A 21,265-nucleotide genomic window follows, 5' to 3' on the forward strand; every position below is an offset into this window, starting at 1 on the left:
ACCAATGATGTGTGTCTTCCTCGCATGGCTGTTTCTCTCTCACCTCCTCCCTCCCTCCCGCTCTCTCTAAAAATCAACGGGAAAAATATCCTCGGGTGAGCATTGAAAGACAAAACAAACAAAACGCGGTCACACAGCAGTACCTACCTCAGCGGGCTGCAGTGGGGATGGAACGTCTTACATGGTTTCCTTTTATCACTGTTCCACAAACACTGGCCGGCACAAAACCAGCGTCCCCAAATACTAACTGTGCTTCTCGCTCTCCTAACCTGCCGGCGGGTTCTGAGCTCCGGAAGGCTGACTGTGAGGGCAGGGAAGCTCCAGGGTGCTGGGTCTCATCAAAGAATCGGATCGATACCCCCCCCCCCCCCCAACCGACCTTCAGGCGTCACAGGGGACACTCCACTTGCTGAGACCATTCTCTTCCCTCCGGAGCTTCCCAAATCCGCACCTGCACAGGGACTTCTCCACCCAGAAAGAGGCCGCCAGAGTCCTCTAAAAACCACCGACTCCCCGTCTTTGGGTGCCACTGCCGTTTGGGGGCTCAGCCCATCTGGGTATCCAGGTGACCTAATCCTAATCCTATAAAATAAAAGGCTAATGTGCAAATTGCCCCCTCAACCGGGAGCTCGACCAGGGGGCAGGGCCTGCCGGACCCCACCCGTGCACCAATCCGTGCACCGGGCCTCTAGTAAATGCATAATTCTTCACTCCTTTCAGCCTCGTGCGTCCCTCCTGCGGTGACTCCAACACAGGGTAACACTGAAGGCAGAGAATGTCCTGGACAACCTCTAATTAGGTCCGAGGGCCACCCTGAATTGTGCCCGCGAGCTCAGCTGGTGAAGGCCTGGGTAGCTTTAAGTCGGTCCCCTGGCCAGCGCCTAGATCCCGGAGTACACCTGGGGGCGGAGGGGTTGGGGGTGGAAATAAGGGGGATTGGCTCGTTTCCACTGTGACCAGCCCCCCTACTCCCCTTTCCTCTTCGGATTTCCCGGCCTGCTTACTGCCCTGCCCGAAGCGGAGGCCTCCAGACGACACCACCGAAGGCACCGCGCCTTCCCGCGCTCTTCCCGGCGCCTACTGAGCCTGCGCGGGCCGAGAAGGCGGGAGCCAGAGACCCCATGCGCGTGCGCCCTCTGCTGGCACCTAACGGTCTCCCTGGCGCGCGTGCGCAAGCTCCCCTCCCCGGGCTGCGGGGGCGCGGAGCCGTTGGCGCTGATCCCAGCGCGCTCCCCGCCTTCCTCGGGGGCAAGGCGGGGCCTCCATAGAGTCCGGGAAAGAAAGCCGGGACACGAGAGACCACGCCCCTTGTCCTGGTCTTCTTTTGAAGCCCCTAGACTCCCCACCGCTGGCCAATCGCAACCCGCCCTGTCTCGAGCGCCGGCCAATGAGCGGCATTCTTGGGCCGCTTCCGGCTCCGCGCCCCGCTCGCCCCTTCCCCAGTTCTCCCCGCGACGGGCGGGGCGCAGGGGCGGGCGTAGGCTTCGGTGACGCGCCAAAGGCTGGGAGCCAATGGGAGGCGAACTGGGCATTGATGGACGGGAACAGCGGCCAGTGGCGAGGCGCTGGCCGCACTTCCCGTCGGGGAGAGAGTGTAATATGGCGAAGACCTACGATTACCTGTTCAAGCTGCTGCTGATCGGGGACTCGGGGGTGGGGAAGACCTGTGTCCTGTTCCGCTTCTCCGAGGACGCCTTCAACTCCACTTTCATCTCCACCATAGGTAGTGGGGCAGGGGAGCGGCCGGGGTCGCCGGAGGCCTGGGTTGGGCGCGCCCCTGGGAGGCTCGGGCTGAGGGAGCGGCGGGGCCGGACGGACACCGGGATCTGAGAGGGTCGAGGGGTTCGGAGGGGAGAAGAGCAGTCGCCTCCGCCGCCGTTCGGGGGTTCCTGGGCCACGAAGGGGACCAAGTGCCCATTTTGCAGATGCGAAGACTGAGGCCCCAACCCTCAGCCTGCTTCTCGGGGAATATGTGTCCTAGGCTAGGGTCTCGGCGCCCGTCATCTGGTTCGGTCCGCACAGCAGTCTTGGAAGCTGTTCTTCGGGGTTCCCGTCTTGCAGAAGTGAAATTGAGGCATAAGGAGCTGCCGTGGGGAAAGGCCCGTGACATTTAACCTTATTAAGAATTTACTGTGTGCCAGGCGCTGTATGTTCATTATCACATTCTGCAATCCTCTGTGGTAGGTCTGTTATGAGCCCATCTCACAGATGAGAGATTTGAGGCTCAGGGCGGTGTGGGACTCCCCCAAGGTCAGAGTTTGCAGGTGGCAGAGATGGGATTTGAATCCATGTGTGTCTGACCCCAAAACTCAAGGCTCAGGCATCCCAGAGAGTGAGAGCACAAGACAGGCACAGCTGATCCACCTTGGAGCCAGAACTCTAACCCAGATCGCTTCTGCTCTTACCCCTTCAGGGGTGAAGACCCTTCTCTCCTCCCCCCGACCCCCATGGGTGGATTTCTTCTAGAGAGGGAGCTCAGAGCCTTTCTCTGCCCTGCCTTCTCTCCCACTTACGGGTCACAGCAATGGCAAGTGACAGCTGCCTTCCCTGGGACCTGTTATCCCCAAAGAGATGCCAGATAAAAGCTTCAGTGAGAAACCAAAATCAGCCGCTGCCACAGGCAGCTTGACTTCCCTATCGCGAGGCCCAGGACACCGGTTGTCACTTTGCAGAATAGCGTTTCCTGCAAGGCCAGCCCACACTGTGGCGGAACGGAATTGACTTGTTGCCCTTCGGTTCTGATAGCCACAAACGTGGAGCGGACTTCTCCCCACGCCATAAAACAGCTATTGCCCGCGTGAGAAGTTGTGACCTGGGAGTAACTCTGGTCTGTGCAGCCTTGCTCTGCAGTGGGGACGTGGAGGGACAGTTGCCAAGCCCAGGGATTGTTTCTGAACGGAGAAAACCGGCTCTGCCTTGTCCCTGGGTGACTTAACCCCAATCAGGTTATCTCTTGAACCCCACAATGCGCTGCTGAGTACCCTGCTCCGGGAGCTGCACTTTGCAAAATGAGTGCCAGGTGCAAAGGGGAGGAAATCTTCATGCCTGATTTCCAGCTGTTGTTCGTTCGTGAACAATCACTTCACCTGTCTGAGCCCTGGGTCAGTGTGATGCTCTCTGCCTTGCTTCGTGCCCTGGGTGGTGGAGGATCAGAACTGGACCATGAAGAGGAGATGGTCCCCATAGCCCGGTGGATAGCATTCTTCCCCAGGGCACAAGTGTTTCTGATGCCTTCTCCTCTCCCACTCCAAGGTCTACCTTTGGTATAACCCTTGTGCCCCCATCAATCAGGAAGTGATGTTAACACCTGGCAAGCTGTGGGTCGCTCTCAACTCAGACCTCAGTTCCCCAGTATCAGACACCTCCTGTTCAGCCCAAGCACTAGTGAGATCAGTTTAGGGGTGTGTTTTTTATTTGCTTTCTGATTCTTGACCAGAAAATCCAGGCTGGCACTTAGGGCTCTGAGGAGACAGGCCTCCACGTGCAGAAGAGACCATGATTTGGGCAAGGTCACCTAGGAGAGTAGAGGAGGCTCTGGAACCAGGATCTCTTTCCCTCCCGCTGTTTTTCCCTCATGACACGTGTCGCCTTCCTGCAGGTCTGTGCCTTCTAGGAAAGTTCAATTTAATTCTGACCTTGAAGTTACAGCCTCATAATTCTTAGGCCTTGTAAAGTTTACACTTGCTAATTAAATTTGGTGTGTGAATAAAACCCAGGAGAAGAATAGGACAGCGATGTGGTGCTCTGCCGATTGAATGGTGCTTCTTGATTTCATAGGTCCCGTGTGTCTGTGATGGGGGTGGGGGTGTTAGGAAGGAATGTCACTGGGATGCTTAGTCCTGAAATGCAACTTAATGCATAAAGGGGATTCTCTGTTGGCAGTGTGTGTACCTCTGGGTTTTCTTTATAGATCAGAGATTAAGTGGCTGTTCATTTTCTGCAGATTATGTTTTGCCAAAGCCTGTTCTCATAAACTCCATCGATTGTGGTGTGAACTTGGCCCTGTGGCTACCAGAATTGGTTCTCCCGAGCCTGGCTCAGCCCCACCACCTCCTCCAGACCCTATCCATTCATGTATTCACAGAGACAGATGACATCGGGGCAAGTGCTGTGTACATCATGGAGTATCACATAGATCCATTGCTCTTCATTCTTTAATTCAGTCATCTTTCCTTGGCGCCTGCTGCATGCCAGGCACCACCTCCGTGTGGAGGCTGGAGAGACGACTCGAATGAATCAGAGGGAAGCAGCACTATAACAAAGTCTGTAGTCAGGGTGTGTGTGCAGGACTGGGCAGTTCAGCCCCTGCCACACTGTCACTGGATATGCAGCCATAAAGCTTTTGAGTCTCTGCTCTCTTGGAGCTTATAGTCTAGTGGGCACAATTTTTTTTTTAAATATATTTTATTGACTTTTTACAGAGGGAAGGGAGAGGGATAGAGAGTTTGAAACATCGATGAGAGAGAAACATCGATCAGCTGCCTCCTGCACACCCTCCACTGGGGATGTGCCCGCAACCAAGGTACATGCCCTTGACCGGAATCGAACCCGGGACCCTTCAGTCCGCAGGCCGACGCTCTGTCCACTGAGCCAAACTGGTTAGGGCTAGTGGGCACAATTTAAGTGCAGGCTTATATTCTATGTGGTCCCCAGGACAGGTCCTGAGGGGGCAGGGATGGAATTAGCATTGTCCTAATGGATTCTGAGGGTGCAAGTCAGGCCTGAGCCTCAAGGCTTCCCAGGCAGAGATTAAGAACAAACTCACAGAGGCAGAGGCTAGGTTTGGCTGTTCCCCTTCACACAGGCCATTCAAGTCGGCAGGTTTTGCTGCTAATGTTCATGGAGCAAATAACCAGATAGACAATGTCAGGGATAAGTGCATGAAAAAAGAAAAAGCAGGTGGGGGAGAGAGAATAAGGAAGGTCAGGAAGGCTCCCCGGAGGAGGTGACTTGAACAGGAACCTGAGTGAAGGGAAGGGAGGAAGCCAGCTGACTGTGGAAGGAAAGACCGGTCCAAGGGAGGGAAGAGCAAGAGTGAAAGCCTGAGGCTAGAGTATGCCGAGGGTGATTAGGAAACAGCCATGTGGGCAGTGGCCAAGGCGGCTGGGGAGGAGCACATGAGCTGTGGGTGCCGAGAGGTGCGCGGGTTAGACAGGCAACTGTTTTTACTTTATTCTGGGGCCGAGGTCGAGTGGGAAGGTGTTTTGAGTTTTTGTAACAGTTTTATTGAGATATAATTTGCAAACCATACACCTCATCCATTGAAAGTGTACAATTTAGTGGCTTTCACAGAGTTGTGGAACCATCTCCATCGACTCTAAAACACTTCTATTATGCCAAAAAGAGACTCCAAACCCCTTGGTCACAATACCACCCTACCCTCTACCAATGGGACTCCATCTCCGCATTCCTCTCACAGCCCCTGGCAACTGCTAATCTCCTTTCTGTCTCTATGGAATTGCCTGTTCTAAACATCTATAATAATAAAAGCGTAATATGCTAATTAGACTGGACAGCAGAACGACCTTCCGGACGTCATTCCGGACATCCTTCTGGACGAAGCCATGTCAGCGGGGGCCAAGGCAGAGGCAGTTAGGGGCGATCAGGCAGGCGAGTGGTTAGAGGTGGGTGATTAGGGGCGATCAGGCAGGCAGGCAGAGTGGTTGGGGCGATCAGGCAGGCAGGCAGGCAAGTGATTAGGAGCCAGCGGTCCTGGATTGTGAGAGAGATGTCCCGGATTGCGAGAGGGTGCAGGCCAGGCTGAGGGACACACACCGCCCCGCCACCGCCTGCACGAATTTCGTGCACCGGGTCTCTAGTTTCATATAAATGGGATCATACACTGTGTGGCCTTTTGTGTCTGACTTCTTCCACTCAGCATGGTGTTTTCAAGGTTTATGTATGTTGTAGCATGTGTCAGTGCTTTGTTCCTTTTCATGGCTGAGTAATATTCTATTATATGCATAGACCACATTTTGTTTATCCATTTATCTCATGGTAAACCCACTGGAAGGTTTGGAGCAGAGGTTAGCCTTGTGATATGTTGAGTTTGTGTTTTTAGAAGCTAGGGAAGGGACTGAGGGAGCAATGGTGGGAGCCTGGAGAGCAGCCAAGGAGTTGAGAAGCCACCCTGGTCCTGGGGAGAGAGGCAGATGGGAGAGAGGAGGGCAGGGTCAGGAAGGCTTCTTGGGAGGTGACCTTAAAATGGCTTTTAAAGGAGAGAGAAGTTTGCCAACCTGATAGGTGGGCAGGGTGGGGACCACCACAGAGAAGGAACAGTATGTGCAGAAGCTTGAGCCCACCTGTATCAGGGGCATGTTGGGGCCTATTGCCCTGGGTGCTCGGAGGCCCAGGGGCAGCGTGGTTGGAAGTGTGGGTCTCTGGCCTGCAAAGGGCTCTGCTGGGCCCACTCCTTAAGGCTGCCTGATGGCGGAGGGAAGAGAACAAAGCTTTGGCACCTGAGTTACCTAGGTTTGCCTACCATCTGTGCCAGCTGCCAGGCAGTTGTGAGGGTTCCAAGATCCTGTGTGCCCAGCACGAGCCATGGCAGCTGTTACCTGCACAGGTTGGAGGTGCCCACCTCAGGTGCAGCTTGGGAAATGGGCTGACAGTGATGTGCCTTTTTTTTTCCCTTTTCTTTTCTTTCAGGAATTGACTTTAAAATTAGGACCATAGAGCTCGATGGCAAGAGAATTAAACTACAGATATGGTAAGAATCATTACCTTCTTCACCCAGAGAACACTTCAGGCAGAAGCTCCTGGTGTCCTCTCCTACTCCCTGTGACCACGGCCTCCGTCTCTTTGTGCCCAGCATAGATACTTTCTTCAGAAGCTTCATGAACTGTCCTGTGCTGGCTGCTGGGGCCAAAGTCTATGTCAGGACCTTCTGGGGACACAGCTACAAGCCCCCATTAGCTCGGTGTTTCCATCTGGGCACAGCCTGGGTCTGGGCTTCAGAGTGGCCCGCTCCCATTGAACTTGGAGAGAGCCCTCTGTGCCTGGCAGTGGGAGAAGCTGCCAGGAGGACAAAATACCCTGGCCGGCATTTCCTTCTGAGCCTGTCAGCTCACTGAGCAAGGCCTACATCGCTTCCTCTTTTCTTTCCCAGGGCAACCCAGGCCTCATTTCCTAATAGGCAGATCTGAAACCCCAGAGCCAAAAATAAGCTGAGGCCAGGCCTCACCTGGGGCTGGCTTATATGCCACATAAAACTAGAGAAGTGTGAGTCCCTGACACCGATGCCGGTCTGCAGCCCACGGCTCTAGGAGCTCGGGCTGAGCTCAGATGGTTAGATGTAGGAGAGCCCTGTCTCGCAGCCACATCACTTGGGGGGAAGCACGAGCCCTGACAAAAATAAAGAAAAGTAATTTTTTGTAGCGTGGCGCCATCCCTTCGGTCCATGGAGTGCCTTTGGGTGGGAGGCAGTGCCATGAGATAGGCTGTAAAGCTGCCCTCTTCCCCCCACAGCTTGATCCCTCCCCCCACAGCTTGACCCCCTCCCCCCACAGCTTGACCCCCCTCCCCCCACAGCTTGACCCCTCCTGTCCTCACATCTCAGAGCATGAGCATCACCCCCGCTTGCTTCATAGTCCCTCTCAACTTCAATGGTGTTCACCTCTGAATCTGATTTCAGAACCAGAGGGATGAGGCCTAAAGCCTTGCCCACCCTACAGAGCTCCTCGTCTGTCAGCTCTGGCCCCTTGTAGGTTATCACTTTGTGAGCCACACAAGTTCCTCCACTTCCAACTTGTGTTCCCCAGCAGCCTTGGTACCCAAGTCCAAAGTGACACTGTATCAGCAAGCAGAGTTTCACTTTCCTTTCCTCTCGTCTTCTTGCTTCTGCTCTTAGCAATCCCAGTGAGCTTAGTGACTTTCTTAAAACTTCTAGACTAGGCCATGGTTGAGAATAAAATGACTAATCACAAATGTCACCCCTGTTGGCATCAGAAAGTCAGCTTAGCCCCACGTGACTAGGCATGCAGATCCCTCCTGAGATTGGGGGTTGAGGGGGTGCAGAGTTGTAGGAGGAACCCTGGGTCCAGAGTCAAAAGACATGGCCCTGGTTCTGCACTGATCTGTTAATGCCAGGAGCTGGGCTGGGCACAGGCCTGTCAGTGAGGAAGGACTGTCTCCCTGGCCTCCACCGAGATGGTGTGAAAGTGCCTCCTGAGTCCCCACTGAGGTCACCCATGCCACATGACCAGCCCCTTCCACACTTGTGGTCCCAGATTTGCACAAATAATAACATCCAACCATGGCTCTTCTGGGACAGGGACTCCAGGGTGAATTCCCAGGAAGCAGAGGTGGCTGTGTTGTGTCCCCAGCTGGGAGGCATCAGCAGGTTCCTAACCTGTCTGAGTCACAGTTCCTTCTCTGTAAGAATAGGGGGAGGGAGGGGCACTGCCCACCGCAGGACAATGAACCAGAGTTAACCCGTGAGAAAGCCAGGCATCCATCCCCGTTAAATGCCCCTCGTTCTCACTGTGACAGTGTCGCTGACATCCCTTCTCCTTCTCGTCTTTAGGGACACAGCTGGCCAGGAACGGTTTCGGACGATCACAACAGCTTACTACAGGGGCGCGATGGTACGGATTGGTGTTTTTGTATGTTTGCTTGTTTAAGTCAAAGTGAAAGTCACTGTTTGGATACCAAAACCTGGCTGTTTCCGAGGGGCCCCAGGATCTGGCTCCTCGGGGATCCTTGGTCCTGGGTTAGTTTTAGGAAAAGGCTGTGTGCCCCTCCCCCATATACATACTTCCCTTCTAGCTTCAGAGACAATGCAGGGTTTAAGGAAACCTAATTCTCTGGGAACGAAGGAAGCCGGTTCTTCCAGGTGAAGTCAGTGAAATCCGAGGGGGCATGTCCCAACACCTAGGAGCGTTCGCTCAGCCCGTGCTGGTCTCTATGGAATTTGCTACAGAAAACTTGAAGATGGTCCAGGAGCTGACTTGTTCTGGGCTCTTGGCTGCGGCTGAGGCAGGGTGACGTGATCAGAAGACTGGTTCATCCCTCAAATATTTCTACCGAGCGCCTTCTCCAGGCCAGGCTTGAACTGGATGCGGGGGGAGACCTATGAGGGCTCTGAGCAGGTCATGCATGTGTGAAGTATGTACAAATGGGGTGCTCAGGGGTCAGCAGGAGCAGACACACACCCCCAGGACCTGGGTCACCCTCTGAGGTCCATCTCCTTACTTGCAAAGTGGAACAGAGAGTAGGACTATGTCCAAACAGGGAGGATATGTGGTCATCTCTCCATTTCAAGATCCTACCACACCCTGCCCTTTCCATGGTCATTGCCATATGCCCTGTGTCTGGAACTGTGCTGAGTATGTGGTGGGAGCTCAGGAAATGAGGTGGCCTGCAAAAATGAATGGAGACATTAAGTATTTAGCATGTCCCACACAACGTCTGAAACATAATAGAAACTCAATCACAAAGATTGCAACCTTAGCTCTCCTCATTAAAATTAATTTACTAATTTTCCCCTCACCTTGCTGTGTTCTGATGGGGCGGAGTCCTCAGGTCCCTGAGGGACCTTCTGCTGTGTGGTCTCAAGTAGTCCCTTCCTTCCAGGTCGTGGCCATAAGTCCCTGTCTCCCCTGAGTGTGGGTGCCACGTTATCCCCGTTACACAGATGAGGACGCTGAGGCTTGGCGCCATTGCATGCCTGACTTACGTTTATGCAGAGAGTACATGGCTGGGCTGGTCCTAGCAGGCTCTTCAGCTCCCACACCCTCAGCCCACCCCTGGCCAGGCTGGACTGAGACATCTGGAAGGCACTGTCCAGCTCCAAGACGATGGTGGCTTGTGATCCTCTTAGGCCTGCACTAACCATGCAGAAGCCACTGGCCACCTGTGGCTCTCGGAATTTAAATCGGTTAAATAGGAATCCAGCTCCACCGTCCCACTGGCCACATTTCGGGTGCCCCAGAGCTGAATGTGGCCAAGCAGACACCTCACAGGACAGTGCAGGGAACATTGCCACCATTGCTGCCCCTTCATCCTCTCTGTCCATGAGGTACTAGACTATGGGGTCTCGAAAATGGGAACATTGGATGCCTGGTGTCCGCTTATGAGCCTGCAAACAGCTATGGGGAGCTGTGCCCAGATGGGGCCAGGGAAATGATCGCTAGGAGCCCCAAGGGGAGTTGTAGGGAGGACCTGGAATAGCCGTTTGATGGCAGTGAGGATCCTAGGCCATCAGAGAGGCCAGTCCCTGGATAAAGGGGTGAGAAGTCCTCACTGCCCCAGATGGCTGGGGTGCAGCTTCTGAGCAGAGACCCCTACTATGCTCCACTCAGAGTCTTCCCACCAGCATCTACTCATGCTGGCCTTGGAGGGAGACCGACATCACATCCTCTAAAATCTCTGAGGCCTCGTGTCAGCAGTCTGTTCAGTTCCTCAGGAGACCCCAGAATGAGGACCCAGATGGTATTTTCGAGCGGTCATGACCATGGCTGTGGCAGGCTGTAAGGCCGCTGTGGGTATCCCTAAGGTCACGGTGGGGATTTGGAAGAGCTGTGGCTTTCTTGCCCTGTCTCCATGGTGACCCTCGCCCCCGAGGTTCTCTACCCAGTGCATACGGATCGTTTTCTTACTCTGCAAACTCAGGCCGCCTCAGAGACAAGGTCTTGGCCACACCAGCGGCTGTGGATGCAGGGCTGGGCCCTGGGAGCAGGTAGTGGGAGGGAATGGAGCAAACTGGACCTGCGCAGGACAGCTTGAGCCCAGATGCTGGGCTGCACAGGGGGATTGCAATGCGCTGCAGGTTGGTTTGCTGTGGACACCCCTCAAGGTCTGGAGCAACCAAGGGTGGCCTGAGTGTTGCTTGGTGCTGAGGAGGGCCCAGAGAGGTCCTCACAGGAGCCAGTGTCACAGCTCCGTCAGGATTAGCCGCACCTGGGCTTAAACCTTAAAACTAAAGCGCTTCCCTCTGTGCTTTAGTTTTCCCTCTAACAGGGATATTTGCCCTTCACATGATGATGAAATCATGGGCTCAGGTGGAAGCGAGGTCACTCTGTGGCTCTTTGGGGACCTATGGACTGTACCCAGGCACTCACACATTGGTTACAGAACCACTGGGCCTCAGTGCTGCCCGGCCTGTGCTGGAAGCCAGCCCCCACTCTGGTGGAGTCGCTGGAAGGCACATCGATGTCAGGATCAGGCTGCCCGGGGTTCAGAACCCACTTGTGCCCTTTACTGTCTCGTGAGGCCAGGGCCAGGGACCTAGCCCTGTCCTCCCACAACCTCAGGTTTCCATCTGCAGAGGAGGGAGGGGAGGGGACCACTTGACCCAGGCCTGTGAGGCTTTAGGGAGACCCACTGCAGTGTCTGGCACATAGGAAGCGCCCAGAGGAGGCGGCATTGGCTGAACCCAGGAGGTGACTTGGGCCAGGGCAGGGGCATGAGTGAGGATTTGGAGGAAGCCAAGGACAGTGAAGGCTGGCATGGGGGAAGTACAGGGCTGTGGAACCCTGTAGAGGGTGGGGAGCTGCAGGATGAGAAGTTGGGAGGCCAGCAGGATCTCAGGGGCTGCTGGGCACATGGGCTGTACTTATCCTGCTGTGAGGAGCCAGCAAAGCTGTTTGTGAGCATGGGTATGGTGGGATCTGGTCTAGGGTGAAGGGTCACCTTGGTGGCTGAGGGGCCAGGACTAGAGCCTGGGAGACCAGGGATAGGCTGTTGCTGGAGCCCAGCAGAGGAAGAGCCCCAGTGAAGGAGAGGAGGGAGTTGTAGGGAGAGGTGTCATGTCAGGGTCCCTGCTGCCCTACCTCGCTGGGTCTCCCCCTCAGCTCACAGCTTTTCTAGAACATCTCTGTCTCCCCCTGCTCAGGGCATCATGCTGGTCTACGACATCACCAACGAGAAGTCCTTTGACAACATCCGGAACTGGATTCGGAACATTGAGGAGGTAAGGCTTAAGGGAAACTTCCACCTTGCTTCTCCTCGGTTCTCACCCTGGAGCCCCCTGGTTTACAGGTGAGATCACTAGGCACAGAGCCACCCCCAGGAACCTGTCCAGAGCCCCATAGCTAGCGGTGTAGCCCAAGCAGGGCCTGGAGCCCAGGCAGTGAGCCCTAGAGACCACGCTGCCCTCGCCTGGTCACAGAGTGACTCCTCTGGGCTGTTGGTTTTGGTGCTGAGAAGAAGTGATACCCAAAGTCACCGTGAGCATTTGGTGCTTCCTAGAATTGGCATGACCTTTGTCTTTGGAGGGTGTGGTGAGAAGCTATATCAGGTGACTTTGAGCCACAGCAGAGTGGGGTGTGAGTTGATGTGAGCTCCCCGTGTTCAGGTCAGCAGCACACAGATCACAGCTGGCTCGAAGAGAGACCTTGAACCATGAAGGGAGGGGAAGGTGGCCAGCCCCAACTCCCCATTCCAAAGCCAGTGTCGTCACCTTTCTGCTCCCCGAAGAGCTTATCTCACCCCAGAGCCTTCCTGGACAGAGGCGCTTGCAGCTTTTGATGACTCACTAGGTGGGGCGTTGGGGGTGAGGTGTGGCCAGAGGACTTTCCCCTCCTGGACTGCCACCGCAGAAGGTCGCTCACTGCTGATGCGACGGTTATAAGCAGTTGCACTGGGCCTCCCCCCCGCCCCCCAGCAACTCCGCATTTCCTGTCAGTGGGCTGTGCCTGGCTGAGGAGGAGGAACTGCCCACACTCACAGTGGTCTTTGTGGAAGCTGCGTTTCTGGCCAGCAAACAAGAGGGCCTTCCAGTTGGCAGGATGTTAGGCGGGGAACCATGCAGGGCATTTTGGTAAGATCAGGTCTGAGCTGCAGCAACAAGGTCCTATCCAGTGCCTCGGATCTTCAGGAAGCAGGGCCACTGCACGGAGGAGGGGCGGGTGGGACAGAGTTAAGGGAATGCCAGGTGCCACCACCCCAGGCATGACCCATTTCCGGAGCCCAAAGAGAGTAAGCTGGAGCAGGCTAGAAGTTCTCAGGATAGCAGCTGCGATCCCCCTCTCCCCCCCTACCGCCCCCCTGCAGAGGAGCCAGGGAGGGGAGCAGGGTTACCTCCCATAGACCCCACTGGGTTTCCAGGGACACACTCAGGAGCCTGGTTATTGCAGCCCATAGAGAAGCCATCCTCAGCAGGTAGAAGGCATGCACTTGGTCAGAGAAGCAGCCAGAACGCTAGACTTGGCCCTGGCATTGGCTGTGTGACATGGAACAAGTTATTCAACCTCTCTGAACTTCAGCTTGTCACATGCACAAGGGTGTGCCTAGCAATCCTGGCCCTACCACTGATTTCAGGGGTCAGGCCACAAGTTGGCCTGTGAGCCCGTCTAACTGCACCTTTCACCTCCTCTGTCTGTCCTCTCCCCAGCATGCCTCTGCAGATGTTGAAAAGATGATACTTGGAAACAAGTGTGACGTGAACGACAAGAGACAAGTCTCCAAGGAACGGGGAGAGAAGGTGGGCATGGTGGCCAGCTTGGGCCTAGTATTGTCAGGCACCTCAGGGCAGAGGGACCTCAGGGTTTTAGGGTTCTCTGCATGGAGGCCAGCCCTTTCATGCCCCCCAGCGTTCCTTGATTGCTTACTAAACCCCTCAGAATCTTCATGAGCATAAGATGACCTACCATCTCAGCTTGTCCGAGGCTAGGGGTCCCAGGATGCAGGACTTTGCTGAGCAAAAGGGGACGAGTCGATCGCCCCTGTGGGGTACATGCCAAGGGAAGAGAGAGTGGGAAAAACATGCCCAGCCAGGCTTCAGGCTAAAGACTGCGAGCAGTGAAGGCTCCTAAGCTGCGCTGTGCACGTTCCTGCATCGTGTCTCATGGGAACCCGTCGAGGCCACCGAGAGCAGAGAATGGAGCTGTGGTCCTGCCATGAATAGACACCACCTGCTGTCCACTGGTGACTCCAGGGAGCAAGTCCACAGTACCCAGCTCATCTGGGGCCTCCTCATCACTGTTCCCAATTTAGGGTGCTTCCTGGGGGTCAGGTACACCTGGCCGCTGACGTGTGTGCATATATGTCTCCCTCCCTCACAGCTGGCCCTGGACTATGGAATCAAGTTCATGGAGACCAGTGCAAAGGCCAACATCAATGTGGAGAACGTGAGTCCCAGGCCCACAGCCCTAGCCCCTTGAGGCTGAGGGTTGGTCTATACCCTCTGAGAAGGCTCTGCCACAGGGTCTGGTCACAGGCTATGGGCTGTCCTGTTGGCCATCTGTCCAAGAGGCACTTCCTGGTCAGGGCCATTTCCAGGCTCCTTGAGCTGCCCAGCTGGCCCCGTGTATCACCTGCTATCTCCCTGCCCCTTCCCCACCCCATGTTCAGATGTTAGCAGGTGCAGGCCCCAGCTGGGCACCTAGGATATTTTCTCACTGGCTCTTAGGGAGCCTTGGGAAATGGGGAGGGTTTCAAAGATGGGGAGACTGAGAGTCCCTGGGTAGATGCTCTGGGTCACGCCACCTACATAGACGTCCTGGTCACAAGCCCAGACGAGCGAAGTAGGGAGCCTTGGCCTAGCTTTGGCCCAGGCCACCCTCTCCTCTTCACAGGCGACGCCAGCCTTGCAGCTGACCTACCTTCCTCTTCACCCCACCACCCCAGTGATCTTCCCAAAACGGGCCATCCATGTCACTCCCAACTTCAACCCCCTACACCTGGCTTAGAAGGCCCCCCCAGCTGTGTGTGCCGCCCAAAGATCAGGCCTCGCCAGCCGCTTTCATCCCAGGCCACCTCCAGGCCTTTGCTTACGGTCCCTTCCCTCACACCCCCTTTTCCATCAGGGCCTGGCCCAAGTGGCCCTTCCCCAAGGAAGTCCCCACCATCGCTAGACCCTTGGGCCTACCACTTTGGGTCCCCAGCACCCCCTCCCCGCTCCATGACAGAACTGTCCACATCACATAGGTGTTTGCTGAGACTCCACTCCTCCCACCAGACAAGTAGCCCCTTAGGTGCAAGTGCTGAGGCCAAGTCTCTGTGTGAGGCCCGGGGGTAGGGTGTGGTTTATAAGTGTTCTTCGAAAGAGCAGGTGAGGGAAGGGAGGGAAGGGTTAGGAGACTGCAACAGAGGCAGCAGCCTCTGGTCAAGCCATCCCTGGAAGACAACCCTTTACCCCATCCCAGCCCTTCCAGGCAAGGACCCAAATGGAGCTTGTTTGGCCAAAGAGCTGCTTGTCTTCCTCTCTGCCCTGCCCCTGACCACTAGAAAAGGGGCAACGCAGGAAGGCAGAGCATAGGAGTCAAGGATGGGTTCTCCTGGATCCTTCCAGATTGGTCAGTAACCTCTAGATGCCTTGGGACAAGGGACTTCGTCCTTTTGAGCCAGTTTTCTCCCTGACCAGTCAAGGTTGAGTCACCTCCCAGGGTCATTGGCTCAGGGGAAGTGCTGGTCTTGGCGGGTGGGGGTAGGAGGTGGGGCTGGACAGGTGAGACCCCCACCTCGCTGTCCCACCACCCCCGTTCCATAGTGACACCCAGGAACCAGCAAGCCCCCATCTGCTTCCTGCTGCTGGGGTACTAACACCGTGCTTATTTCACAGGCATTTTTCACTCTCGCCAGAGACATCAAAGCAAAAATGGACAAAAAATTGGTGAGTGTGTGTCCTTCCTCATCCCTGAATGGTTTTCTATTGGAGCCTGCCATTTTCCACCTCAGTGTGACTCAGCCCAGACAGATCCTGCATCAGGGCCCAGCCAGACCCAGTCAGGATGGCTAGGGAGGGAGAAGAGGTAGCAGTTGGGGTTGGGCATCGGCTCCCAGACATGCTCATCTACTTTCTTCTTTCTCTGTGGCTCAGAGCTGCTCAGCTCCAGGCTGTGTCCAGGCAGACAAGGCCCTGCCTGCTGAGTGCACTGGCTAGCAAGGGACACAGGGCCTCTCCCCACCCACGCTGCAGAGGACAGCCCAGCAGCACCCGTCCTGGCGAGTCTGGCAGGTTGATAGCGTTTTCCCCCGCCAGCCCCAAGTTGTGCAGGTTGTGATGGCTCTGTGACGTTTAGTCGTAGGTCCAGGGCTCTGAAGCCTCCAGGAGGTCCTACTTGAATCCCCCTTATCCACCCTTTCATTTATTTCTGGCTTTTTTGCTCACCACCCAAGCATTTCATGGTCCTTAATACTCAGCATAATTATACTTTCTTGGTCGAGTCTGAAATCTCGGCTGTACTTGGGCATGTTCAGGGCCTAAATGCTGTTGTGAGTGTTGCCTGGGAGCCTCATTCAGTGGCCACTCTTCCAGCCAGTGACACTCTCCAGGGCTCTACCTGTGGCTCATTTAGGTCTCATTACACAGAGTGCACGCAGAGCACAAAATGCCTTCAAGTAGGTCACACCTGATTTAAAAACAAATGTATTTTTATATTTCTAAGATACCATGAGTTAAATCGTGAGGCACAAGATGGATTTAATAGCAGCTCTTTGGCCAAACGGGAAACAGTCTGTGTAAACCAGTATACTTTTATTTTTCTGTTCTTTATATATATATATATTTTTTTTTTTTATTGATTTCAGAGAGGAAGAGAGATAGAAACATCAATGATGAGAGAGAATCATTGATTGGCTGCTTCCTGCACACCCCACACTGGGGATCAAGCCCATAACCCAGACATGTGCCCTGACCGGGAATCAAACCTGGTTCATAGGTCGACACTCAACCACTGAGCCGTGCCAGCCTGGCACAGTGTACTTTTCTTACAGAAATTTCCTTACAACGGACTTGCTTTTCTCTTGAGTGTAATGGTAAATTTTTGATTCTTAACGATCCTCCTGACTCAGTTTTGCCCGCTGCAGTTACGTTGAGCATCACAGTGACACTGGGCCTGTGTTTTTGATACTGGCCTGTTGATTGCCTCCAGAATGTGCCATATTTATTAGGGCTCAGATCACGAAGCACTGGTACACAGCCATAATCCTTGCGATTTCTCTCTCTCTCTCTTTTTTTTTTTTAACAGAATTGCAAATCACCCATTTCCTACCATCTTTCTGTTTGTATTTAGCATTGCAGCCCCATACTATTTTATATGTGTCTTTTTTTAAATTGAAATATATCTGATATACAACATTATGTAAGTTTGAGGTGTACAGTGTTAGCATGAGATATTAATATGTTGCAATATGATTACCATGGTAGCGTTAGCTGACTCCTCTATCACAGTCCCATAATTCTTCCTTTTTTGTCTTGAGAACAATTAAGGCCTAGTCTCCTAGCAACTTTGAAGTTTATACTATTGTTGACTCTGATGACAGGCTCTTCATTAGATTCCCCAGGACTTGCTTAGCTTACCAGGACAGTTCATGTTTATCTTTCTCATCACTGACAGCCAGCTCTGCCCACCCTTTCTTCTCTCTCGAAAGTGTCACAGAAGGGCGGGCTCTGTTGGTGCCCACCCCACGCCCAGACCTCTGGCATTTTCCCTCTCAGCACAACCCAGTGCTTCCCACTGCACTGACAGCAGACTCCACACACCGTGCCAGTCCACCTGGGCGTCATGCACTGGCTGCTGCCACCTGCTTCACCTTGTCACCTACTGTTTCCCTGTCACCCCCGTGCTCCAGCCATGCTGGCCTTTTCTTGTTCTTGAAGCACCCTGTTTATTCGGGTTTCCTTTCCTTCCACCTGAGGTGCCTCTCCCCGCCCCATCAGTTTCCTAGGGCTGCCCTAACAAGTTCTTGTAACAAACTTTCCAGCTTGCACCGCACACATTCATGATCTTAATGTCCTGGAGGTCAGGATTCTGAAATGCGTCTTCCCAGGCTCAGAGCAAAGTGTCAGCGGGGCTGAATTCATTCTGGAGGCTCTGGGGGAGAATCCATTTTCTTGCCTGTCAGCTTCTAGAGGGTACTGCATCCCCAGCCTTAGAACCACTTCCGCCAGCTTGGGCCCTGCTGCCATCACCTCTTTCTTGGACCCCAGCTGAGAAGGTTTCTCTGCCTTTGAGGATTCACAGGATTAGATGGGGCTCACCCGGATGATCCAGCATGCTCTCCCCATCTCGCCTTAGTCACATCTGCAAAGTCCCTCTTGCCACAGCAGGTGCCATACGCATATGTTCCAGGGATCAGGGTGCAGACATCACTGGGGGCCGCTACTTGGCTGACCACACACCCGGACTGTCTTACTTCATGAGGTCTCACCATCAAAGCACACCTCCACCTCTTGCCCTGCCTTTGCGCTCATTCCTCACCGTGGTGGGAAATCACTGCTTTTTTGTTACCTCATAATTTCCGTCCCCAGTGTGAGCTTCCCAAGGCAGGGGGTTCTTCACCACTGCATGCCCAGTACCCACAAAAGTGCCTGGCACAGCACAGGCATTCGAGAGTTATTGTTAAGTAAATTCAGGGTCTTTTTTTACCTAAGAGCTGAAAGATGAGAAAGAATTTGTCAAAGAAAAGGGGGCTGACCCTTTCCAAACAGGGTGACCTGGGAGAAAATAAGATTTCCATTCCCAGAGCTGGCAGAGGCTCTGGATGCTGGGTGACAGTTTGACAGAGGGGCAGTCCTCTGAAAGCAGTGTGGGGACTGGTGTGTTCAGTAAGGCTTGAGTGGGCAAGGTTAAGGTTTCTGCTTTAGACTACCCACAGCAGAATGGAAGGTGGACCAGGGGAGAAGCGGTAAGTCAGAGCCTTAGCACAGAGACATGGAGACCATCCAGGTGTGAGCGGAATCGGGACCTTGAATTCAGCACCTCTAACCCCCAAATTCCAAGGGACATTTGGCTGCCCCTTGACTGCCTCACTAGTAGGGGTAGAAAGAAGGAGGGGAGGGAGGATGAATGGAGAGAAGAAAGTAGGGAAAAGAGTGAGATGGGAGAATAAATGGAAAGGTGTTGAGGGGATGAAGGGAAAGGGTTGAATGAATAGGTGAATAAATTGAAAGAATGAATGATGGTTGGAAGGGTTGGTGGGTAATAGAAAAAATTATCTCTGGGTTTGTGTAAGATGAATTGTCAGTTGGAAGCGATAATTGGATGGATGGATGGATGGATGGAAGGGAATGGACAGATGTATGATTTATAAGAAGAGGATGAGTGGAAAGAAGGAAGAGAATAGACAGGTGGATGGTTAGTTTGAAGGGGAAGGAGGAAAGAGGGTGGACAGATGGATGTATGGTTGGTTGGAAGGGGATGAATCCATTAATCGTTGAAGGTGATGGATGATTGGGTAGATGGGTGATGGATAGGAGGAAATGGATAGACTTGCAGTTGGATGGTTGGATGGAAGGGGATGGATGGATGGATGGGAGGGGATGGGTTGACTTGCAGTTGGGTGATTAGATGGTTCCTTGGTTAGGTGGCTGGCTGGTTAAGAGTCATAGTGCTTATGCCCAGTCATAACCTCAGAAAACTTCTTGTGACTTCAGGAAGGCAACAGCCCCCAGGGGAGCAACCAGGGAGTCAAAATCACACCGGACCAGCAGAAAAAGACCAGCTTTTTTCGATGTGTTCTTCTGTGAGGAACGCCGCCTTACTCTGAGCCTTGTTCAGCCGAGCTGACTGTGCCTGTCCTGAGTGAGCCTCTCACTCAGCTGGGGCCCCCCCTCCAATGCCCCTGCCACGGCCACCGGGCCCAGGGCCACCAGAACACAATTGAGAAATTGTTTATTTTAGTAACTGATCTTTTTCAACTTTGGAGATGGAATAAGTTAAGAATTTGCTATTTTCCCTGTGATGTCCACCGAACTGGCCCATGCATCGTGTATCTGGAGAGAAAGATGGACATGACATGACCAGCAACCGTGACCAATATGGTGGGCCTCCATCTCTGGGGTGTGACCACGAAAATTCCACTGCAAAGCAGAAGCAAGGCTCCCAGAGGCCAGCGATGGTTCCAGGAGTGCTGAGCTTCCCCCCGCGGGGCGGTGACCCATCAGGCCCAGGAGGCATCGAGACACGTCTGACTCCCACTGTCACCTTTTCTCTCAGTTTTGGACAAGTGACAAAAACCGTTATGTTTCTTTTTCTCCCCTCCCTCTTCTTTTTGACTCTCAAACCAAAGGGAAGCACAAATTAAGGAAATCCTGTGTAAAGCGTTCAGAAGGAAGGAGGAGGGGAGGGGCCTTGCCTGTCCACAGCCAGGTTTTGGTCTGTAATCCAGTCAGGCCTCAGGCATGGTCAGTGGGCCTCGGCAGTCCCTGTCTGATCACCGAGGGGACACCATGCATCCTACGGGTGACCCCAAAAGTGCAACCACACACCGATCACCCGCAATTAAGGCGTTGGCCTCTCGGCCCCCAGACAGCCCCCACTCCCACAGTCTCCGAATCGGACGTTCTTGCCAGCTGAGATTTTTATTTTTCCAGACCTGTAGTGCCATGAAGTGATTCCGTCTTTGATTTCCAGCGGCAGACCCAGGTGACCAGGGACACGGGTGCATCTGTGATTGGATGTGGCCGAGAGCACGCAGCGTCCCAGGCAACAGACTGGCCACAGCTTTCGGGGATGGTTTTTAACTGCTGTCGTTGGTTCTGTTTTGACAGCTCTGCCTTCCCATAGAGGGTGCATTTGAGACCAGGTCACCAGGTCCGAGGGGTGTCACGAGGGAGCCTTTATATTTCTTTTTCTTACACTTCACCCCAAGCCGCTGTCTACCCAAGCCACTGGCGTCGAAATGTCTTTTTTGAATTAAAACCAATGTACCAGCCATAGTCTGTTCCTGGAATCTCTTAACATGCTGTTTACATCAATAAACACACTTAAGGGAAACAAGTTAAAGCTCATTTTAAAGTTCTCGGATTTTATATCCACAGTTCTCTGTGGGTAGACAGATGTGGCCAGGCATTGGCTGGTAGGTTCGCAGAGGCCTGTTATTTAAAACACAGCCCAGGCCAGCAGGGGCCTCGGGTCTGGACAGGATCAAAGTAGAGGTGGTGTGCGCCCCAGGCTCTGAGATGACACCATTATCCAAAGGTTGGCGTGGAAAATAAAGCTTCCGACCCCATAGAAAAACAGGAGACCCTGTTCTCTGCCCCACGTGGGTTTCCATGTCCCATGCTGAACCTGCTTGTCAGCATTAGCCCCCACATGTCCTCAGGTCCTCACGTCTGGTCTCTGTTGGCATCCATCGGCCAAGTTGCACACTCATCTCTGGGACCCCTTTCTCACCTCGGGAGCATCCTCCTCCCCCACCCCCGCAGTCCGGCTTCCCCTGGCTTCTGGCACATGGCCACCATTTGCCTCTTCTCTAGACTGGCCCCAGTGGGTTTCTTCTCTGTTAAGGTCCCCAAGACCACCCAGGTCACTGGTTCCCTGGGACTTGACGTATCGCTAATGTATTACAGCCAAAGGACAGGAAAATGGCTCGGGAAGAG

General features: G+C 54.0%; 1 protein-coding gene across 1 annotated transcript; it reads left to right on the forward strand.

The window, feature by feature from the left end:
• The first annotated feature begins 1,568 nt into the window (after positions 1–1,568).
• RAB8A (RAB8A, member RAS oncogene family) lies at positions 1,569–20,598 on the forward strand. Its single transcript, XM_070416296.1, has 8 exons — positions 1,569–1,723; positions 6,649–6,709; positions 8,525–8,585; positions 11,834–11,911; positions 13,334–13,423; positions 14,004–14,069; positions 15,503–15,553; positions 19,319–20,598. The coding sequence occupies exons 1-8, from the start codon at positions 1,600–1,602 to the stop codon at positions 19,409–19,411; spliced, it is 624 nt and encodes a 207-aa protein (XP_070272397.1). The 5' UTR covers positions 1,569–1,599; the 3' UTR covers positions 19,412–20,598.
• The last annotated feature ends 667 nt before the right edge of the window (positions 20,599–21,265 follow it).

Source organism: Myotis yumanensis, unplaced genomic scaffold (genome assembly GCF_028538775.1).
Source record: "Myotis yumanensis isolate MYYU_CA2020_CCGP unplaced genomic scaffold, mMyoYum1.0.hap1 SCAF_5, whole genome shotgun sequence".
Classification (NCBI taxonomy): Eukaryota; Metazoa; Chordata; class Mammalia; order Chiroptera; family Vespertilionidae; genus Myotis; species Myotis yumanensis.